The sequence below is a fragment of the Coffea arabica genome, chromosome 4c (genome assembly GCF_036785885.1).
Source record: "Coffea arabica cultivar ET-39 chromosome 4c, Coffea Arabica ET-39 HiFi, whole genome shotgun sequence".
Lineage (NCBI taxonomy): Eukaryota > Viridiplantae > Streptophyta > Magnoliopsida > Gentianales > Rubiaceae > Coffea > Coffea arabica.
In genome coordinates this window covers 4,905,552-4,913,790 of record NC_092316.1, presented here as the reverse complement: position 1 = coordinate 4,913,790, position 8,239 = coordinate 4,905,552, and the positions used below count along the sequence as shown (strand labels likewise).

Here is an 8,239-nt window from a genome sequence, read left to right as displayed (position 1 = left end):
AAAAGTATATAATTATGGCGAAACGTGGCACCGACAAGGACCACGATCGAGTGTGATGTTTTTCAGGTATCCGTGTTTGACATTTTCTCGACCCAACACGAGCAAAAACAAAGACGAACTAATGATTGGTCAGTTGTACCAGGCCCGGCTAGGTACGTAGAGAACAAATGAATCAAGTTGTAATTTTTTTTATTTTTGGGTATCAGATTTAGTAAGGAATCAATTTATAGCGCTTTTATAATTAGGTGTGTTTGACTTAAAAAAAAAGGAAAATCGTATATTTGCATTGCGGTCATGTTAAGCCAACCCCAAAAAAAAGAAAAAATAAAAAAAAAAAGTTGTTCCACACCATTATACCAATTGGAATTTTTAATTTCAGACACATTTTCTTTCTTCTTTGGAGATTTGTGAGAGAACCATTAATTGCAAAATTCTTGGTAGCAGGTATCCTAATTTGAATGAGATTATTTGAAAATTTTTTTCTCTTTCAAGAGCAAAATGAATAAGACTAACAATTTTTTTATTTTTAAGTGCAAGTGAAAATGATCTAATCGGAGATCTCCTACTTATAATTCCCTCTTCCTCTGAATCATCCAACCAATCTCTCCCCTGATATGACAAAAGTTATCGCGAAGCATGTACCTTTTTCTAAGTTTGTAATTCTTTTTATTAGTTGTGTATCTCATGTGAGTGCTCTTTGTTTCAAGATTTTCAAACAGAAAGTAATGACATTGAAGAATAAATTGCTGGTAATATGCTGGAATTGATTATTGTCAAAGCCAGCCAAATATAGCAAGAAGGAGCTGCGAAACTTCGTGAACCCAACAAGCAAGGATAAGTTCAAGAAATTATTGTATGCCCCACGAATTTTTGTGCTGGACATCTAAGCAAACTGCTATAATAGTCCATACTTCATCATGCTCTTTAGAAAGTTTACTAAATTAAAGGCATTTTAGAGCAGAAATTGGTATTTTGAGCAGGGCATGAGAATTTTGTCCTTGTAGTGGTGCAATTGAATTGGTGGATCCTCGCTGAGGCACAATCATGTCAAGCGACTCGAGTTCGTCAATCTCAAACTCGATTTTTGTTTTATATTACTCAAGTTTAAGCTCAAACTTGTCATCATCAAACCCCAATTGAGCTTAATTCAAATTCAATTGAGTTTAATCGAACTTAATCGAGTTTAAGGAATATAAATTTATATTTCATATAATTTTAAATAAGGAAGAAAATAGACTTTTTATACTACTAAATAAAACATTTAAAATATGCGTGCGTGGGTGTGAAGTTCGATTAAACTCGATTAAGGTTAATGACCTTTTGAACTTTGTACATTAAGCTTGAATTCAAGTAGTCAATTGGCTACTTAAGTTTGAACTCAGTCACTGCAAGTTCGAGCTAGAACTTTAACTGAACAAACTCATGAACTAATGGATTAAGTTCGACTCATTCACACCCTTCGTCGATACTAAAACAACAAAAAAAAGGGACAGAGACTAAATCCCTTAGGTTGCCTTCCAGGGCTGGCCTGAGGGCTTGCTTGCCTTCCAATCAGCAATTGCTTGGATGGGTAAGTTTTGTGGGTCTCCCCTTAAATTGAACGAGACTCTCTTTGGTGTACGTTGAGTTATAGTTAAATTATTCCCCTGTACTGTCGTTTGTTTGAAAAAAGACTAAATCCCTTGTTAATTTTTTAACTCTTTTTATGGTTTGCACTTGCCGTAATTCTTGAAACTTTTCAACAAACACAACAGACAGTGCAATGACCCAACTAAAGCTCCAAATCTGCAGCCCACCGACGCCTATGAGATTTCAAGAATTTTGGGCTTGCCTTAGCCCAACTGCATTGATCCAATTCTTCGCCTTTAGCTTCATCCATCATTGATGATGGATTTGTTCGTGCATCTGGAGACAGGACGCGCTCTTCCGGTCCATCAGCCAGTTCCCTCATGTATCAGCAGTTCTACACCAAACGCGTGGTTTGGCAAACATCAATTAAGGACTTCTATCCAGCCCAAAAAAAGGAAAGTTTTTACTCCCGCCCACAAAGATTCATGCCATTGAATTATACTCCAGTCATTGAACATTATCAAATGAACACTCGATACTTCACAAGCAAAACCTGTTTTCGTTTTAATTTCCCAATTATCATCAAAAAAAAAAAAAAACAATTAGAAATTTGAACGAAAGAACATCTAAGCCAAAGCAAAGCCAAAATTTGTGACTAATACGTAAAAGTACTTGAAAGCATGGCTTGAGATAAAGGAACAAAAAGAAAATCAAGAACAGAGAGAATCCCATCCAAAAAAACATACGAATGATGAGCCTTGGACCTCATTCCCACCCTCCCAATGATCAAAGGTAGGGAAAAAGGGTGTTCTTGAAAAGCACACTGAATGGACCTGTTAAGAGTAAGTATATTTGTTAATTCCTCCACTTGGCATGGCTTACCTTCAGCAAGAACACAATCAAATCAATACGGTACAGGTGTAAAGCATGAGGTGTAATAGACACCGTAAGAAAAAGTACTTGTACATTTCTGGACAAGGATTAGCCGTGGATACGTTTGCCGACATTTCCTTGTTTCAATTAAAAGCCTCTTCTTATATGACTAACAATTAACTCTACAGATCAAAGTATAATTCATTCCTAATGTAATCTATATCTCAATCATCGAGAAGATCTTATGAAACTGGTCCTAATGTCTACATCCGGCTATCAACTTGTCATTGAAGGAAGAATATGGTCATAAACAATTGAAGGCAAAAGGGTTTTGGTTTAGGTCACCAGTCACTTTAGTGATGACCAAAATTTCTGAACTCATTGGCGTAGCCGATGCCGTAAGAACTACCAAACCAAGGTTTCTTGCACGTAAACATTCTCAGTCCAAGCCAACTTGGCAAAATCAATGCCAAATTAAGAAAGAACCCTCCATACCAACTCAAAAAATGAAAAAAAAATAAAATAAAATATCAAACACTTTCTCATCTTTCCCTTTTCCATCTTTACCTCCTGTTCTCCTTGACTCTTATCATTGCATAGTGTGGAAGGCCTCCCCACTTTCAGCACTCATGAAGCATACTACTCTTGCAAAGCCAAACAACACACAAACTACCATGTTCTACTTCTGAATTTCCAGTTGGCCTTGGCCCAAAACTTTTTTGACTCTTTCTTCTTTTCTCTTTTTCTTTCTTTTTTGTTCTTTCCAATTTCCTTTATTCCGCTACCTCTTCACAGAAATATCAACTACCAAGAAGAGCCAATCTGTATTCCCGCACTCTCCTCAATCCCAACACGCATTTTAACAAGAGAAAGAACACACTGCTGACACGCGAGAAAATAGAAGGTTTGTCAGCAATTAAGATGTTGGATCCTGCAAATGAGCTGCTGCCTCCTCCATCATCTCCCACCATCTCTTCCGTTTCCTCTTCCGATCTTGACACCGAGGTACTAATACTAATTACCCCACCACCGCCCCATTTCTTAAAACATAGACATTTGTATGAAGATTTTCATTTGGGCATTTTTACAAACAGTCTACTGGTTCATTTTTCCATGACCGGAGTACGACATTAGGGACGTTGATGGGCGTCACGTTTCCAGCTATTACATTCAGAGCTCCTTCCCGGTCCCACTCTCAGCACCGGCAACTTCAGACGGCGACGACAAACGGCCCCGTTAACGTCTGCCGGAGAAACAAGAAGGCGAAGAAGAACAGGGCGGTTGCAATGGCGGCCGAGGAGGATGAGAGGCGGCGGTGGAGAAGACGAAGGTGGTGGAGGTTTTGCAGGGATGAGTGTGATTGTCAGCCATCTTCGTTAGGGGAGTATTTGGAGGTGGAAAGGAGGTTCGGGGACGGCGCATTTTTTGGTGGTGCTGCGACGGAGCTTGAAGGAGTTGGAGGAATCCATATGCAGCCCACAGACGGGAGGGTTTTGTTTGCTAATGGGAGGGTTCTGCCACCTGCCCAGGTGGATGAAGCGGAGTCGGCCGCCGGAGGCTTATGTAGATTCTCGGTGGTGTCTCTCGGTGGCATCTGCAGTGGTGGCGGCGGCGGAGGTGTCGGATAGAATACCTTTTCTCTAATTGCCTTTTCCTTTGTTCATTTTTCTCATTTCTGGTGCTAACTTTTTAATTATTCACTTTATGGTAAATTTTATAGCAATAAGCTGTAGAATATTGGATAAGCACCTCGTGGAATCAATAATTGTATCGTTGTGGATAAAAGCTTGATTCCCTAGTTTTTTTTTTTTTTTTTTTTTGATGTCATCTTCTTTTTCTTAAACAAGATGAAAAGAAAAACAACCCTCCATTAAGCACACAAAATTAATATGCTTTTCAGTTCTTTGGATACTTGGAAGGTAGAAATTGTCACCATCAAAAGATGCATTTTAGTGTCAAAATTGCTCAATGGACTTGGAATAATGTGGTGGAACATTTGACTGGACTTAGAATTATTTGAACAAATCTCTTGTCATGATATGTTTGCCATGGACAACAATCACTGCATAAAACATGGGGAAAGAGTTGCATGATTAGATACCCCATTATTTACTTGTAATTTAGCATTCTGCTACCTTGGATGCTTCAAAATTTGTTTGAAGTAGGAGAAACATTTTGGAACTATTACCAGCACACGCACATCCATGGCCCAATGCCAAACAAGGCTTTGGCACCATGCATTTGTTGAGTCACTTTCATTGGGCAAATGAGGCACTTTTGGTGAACTTTGAGTTGGCTTTGGTTTAAAGCCAATTGTTTATGTTTGGCATGCAAAAATAGAGGCCACAATTGCAGTAATGAAAGGGAAAGTGGGAAACAGAATCACATGAAGGATATGAATATTTGATGTGGCCAACTCCTCAAAAGATTTTGATTTTGCTCTGCTATCTGGTTATTAATGTCAGAATAGAGTCCTTCACATGTAAGAAATCCCACAAATTAGTTCTTTCATATTGACTAGAAGACGAATTTATAGATGTGTATAAACAATACAATTCATCCTATCCTTTCGCAATTACTGGCTAAGAACAATAAGAAGGTCATATCATGTTGTCTCAATTCCTTTCCCTGTTGTGCTCGAGAAGAAAATCAATTCGGGCTCAGATAAAAACAAGAAGCTTCTTGGTTGTTTGACCTTTCTTAGGGATTGTCTTCTTGTCAGTCAATATTATGCAAAAATCATTGGTCTCACAATCATAGTGCTTCGTGAAAGAAGTACATTACATTGACCTAAACTCATGGATAACCTAGATTCACACTCTAATTACATCAGATCGACTAAGCATTAAGAAGTAAGTATATTAAAAGATATTCAAGAGGAGGGGAAAAAAACAAGAAAATACTCATCATCAATGCCTAGGCATATGGTGGCGTTGGCGCTTCAATGATGGTCTCCAATGCAGGTTTCCATGATCTCTGTCTTGCATACCTTTCCGCTGGCTCTGGACCATTTGTGGCAGAGTCCAAATTCTTACTGGTTTCTGAAGTTAATGGAAACAGGCAGAAATCACCAAGAACTGGAAAAATCTTTGAAAAGCTTAGACTTCCTTGCTTGAATGCTTTGGAAGACTTATCATTCAGAGAGCCCATTTCTTCACTTGTCAGGACTGAATACAGCATTTCCATGGGGAGAAGATAGTAAATTTGCCTAACTTCGAGCTCTTCATCAGCTGAGAGTCCTGGAATTCGATGACCGATCTTTAGATGGGAAGAATCACAGACAAATTGACCAGGGTTTTCCAGCATAAGTTCAGCTGCCTTCACTGGCCTTGTGTAGATTACCAATCTTCCATCACTAAATAAAACTTTCACCACACCACTGGAGATGATCGAAGGTGCACATAGTGCTACATTTCCCATGACACAATCACACAGAGTCCACACACCGGGAGGGCAAGTCTGTGAAGAAAGCAGAGAACTGATGATCAGAATTTGAGGGTTCAATGGCAAAACGACATAATAATACTCTGTACAAAGAGATGGTAGTTAAAGGAAGTGGAGAAATATATGCTGCAATGTGGGTTCTTTGTGCTCTACTATATAATGTTAAGTTGAATGGGTTATTATCAACTAGTATTTGGCTAAGAAAGCCTAAGAAAACATTTTATTATTACTAGGGGTTAGGGAACGGTGCACCAAATGTTGGTGAAATTTTGGGGTTTTTTTTAATTAAAGCACAAGTGTTTAGGTGTCGAGAATGCATGAAAAGTTTCACGAGTCTAGGTGTGATAATAACATCAAGCTCTCATTTTCTTGAGCCAGGCTGAGATGATGGAACATGAATGTAGTATATAATAATAAAGCCAATGCATGGACTCAATCTTCTTGGTAACATATATTCAGTTGCACATGGAGAGGCATTGGGTGCTGCAGGGAAGCTCGCATAAGGACACTACCAACCCAATGATATGACATGGTATCAAGCATTTTCTTGAAATATAATCCATCTGGCTGGTCACCTACTTCCAATCTCCTCAAGCACGTCATATTCTCAGACGATCGAAGGCAATCAGGGCTAAAAAGGTTATGCATGCTGAAACTGTTGTACTAACGTTAGTGCAGTTTCAACGTGAAATCCCAAATCTTTGCTCTAGGTATCCTGTCACTATCTTATATAACAGTGTCTCTCGCTAGCTTGCAAATTATTCCAGAGTCTATTAAGATAATCAGCTCCGGGATTATTGTATGAGTTGCTTTCCGCATTCAAAGGCTTTCAGATTATTAGTTGAATGGATTGCTTATTTTTTGCTGGTGACAATTCTTCAAAGTTCAAACAAGCAGCAGCCGCGTACAATTCCACTCTTGACTGTTATATCCAAGTGCATATAGAAAACTTGTCACGCCAAATGTTCATCAGGTCTAGCATTTTTCTGAATTGACTTAAAATTGAGAAAAGAATAAAAGGTAATAGTTGTTTTTTTTTTTTTTTGCACACAATTTTTTTTAGGGACAGAGAGTAATAGACGTCCTGTTATATTTCGAGTTGTTGTAATTTTTTTTTTTCCCGGCAACGATAATAATTGTACAATCTATTCTATTCTAATTTATAGAGGAAGAAAGTCTAAAGAGGCTTGTGTGTAGGGGCTAATAGGAGATTAGTGTCACCATTGGATTTTGCTTTGCTGCAGGTGAGATTTTTTTTTTTTTCTGCAGGTGAATTGAAGAGATTAGTGTCATTTGTTGGTGTTATGTACTGCCGAAGAAGAAACTATTCTGTACACTCAAAAGATTCATTTTGTAAGCAACTCGAGCTGTTAATTCGTATTTTCCCCATTAATAAAGTACTACTTGAGATTGTCAACTTAGGAGGAACTTATATGGCATCGATATTTCGGATTTTGAATTATCAATGGTAATTAATTGCCTACACTTTCGAGACACAAAAAATGGCCAATCTAATTTATCATCTATGATATTATAAAGTTGAAGTCTTGCGTTTGGATTGTTATTTTCTGAAATTTCTGTATGTATATATACATATATATATTTTATTAAGTAAATATTTGATTGAAAAATGTGATTACGATAACGTAAAAAAATTTCATTGAAAAACTAACTTCAATCCTTGAACCCCTTTTGCGGTTGGGATTCCAATAAGCACAATGATATCTCCGCGTCCGCGTATGGGTGGTTGCCAAATCAAAAGGTAATGAAATTAACTAGATATTGATACTATTTGATAGCCAGTCGTCTGTTACAATGATTGGAACCAATCCAATGATTAATGCGGTTGCTCCTTAGTCTTTTAGTAATTTTATTCAATTTAACAGTGTCTGGAATTGAAGTCTCATGGTTGGTGGGTAGTTGGGACTTTTGAGGCCTTGGGAGATTCTAGTTTGAACGTGCATGCTCCAAAAAATGGACACCATCGATCTGAACAAATTATTGAGACCTTCAGCATTTAATTAGCCAATAGCAATTATAGAAAGCTATGGTCTATGATCGACCAATAAGGTTCACTACCCTGCATCTCTATTTTCTCTAATTGCCCAATATGAATGAAGGTGGTTTGGTTCAACCTTTTCAGGAGGGGAATCATGATTACAAGCTTTTCTCTTCTTCTAATTATATTTGAGTCCACCTTGCTGATTGTTATCAGCTCCATGTTCTTGATTTTATGTGTTGCGTTAAAGAAAGCTTCTTTTAAATGTAGTTTGGATTCTTTTAATGTGGCTAGCTTTTTTTAAATTTTTTTCAAATAATTTTTTAGCTTGCATCATAAACACATTTCTCAACT

The 8,239-nt window shown here is 37.8% G+C and overlaps 2 protein-coding genes across 2 annotated transcripts; one reads left to right on the top strand and one right to left on the bottom strand.

The window, feature by feature from the left end:
* Positions 1–2,858: 2,858 nt before the first annotated feature.
* On the top strand, positions 2,859–4,240 carry LOC113738751 (uncharacterized protein At3g17950-like). The gene is made up of 2 exons (XM_027266008.2): positions 2,859–3,447; positions 3,537–4,240. The coding sequence occupies exons 1-2, from the start codon at positions 3,364–3,366 to the stop codon at positions 4,068–4,070; spliced, it is 618 nt and encodes a 205-aa protein (XP_027121809.2). The 5' UTR covers positions 2,859–3,363; the 3' UTR covers positions 4,071–4,240.
* A 1,118-nt stretch (positions 4,241–5,358) lies between these two features.
* LOC140005035 (uncharacterized) lies at positions 5,359–6,489 on the bottom strand. The gene is made up of 2 exons (XM_072045107.1): positions 6,403–6,489; positions 5,359–5,901 (listed from the first exon to the last, which is right to left on the bottom strand). Exons 1-2 carry the CDS (start codon positions 6,487–6,489, stop codon positions 5,359–5,361), a joined length of 630 nt encoding a protein of 209 aa, XP_071901208.1.
* Between the last annotated feature and the right edge of the window lie 1,750 nt (positions 6,490–8,239).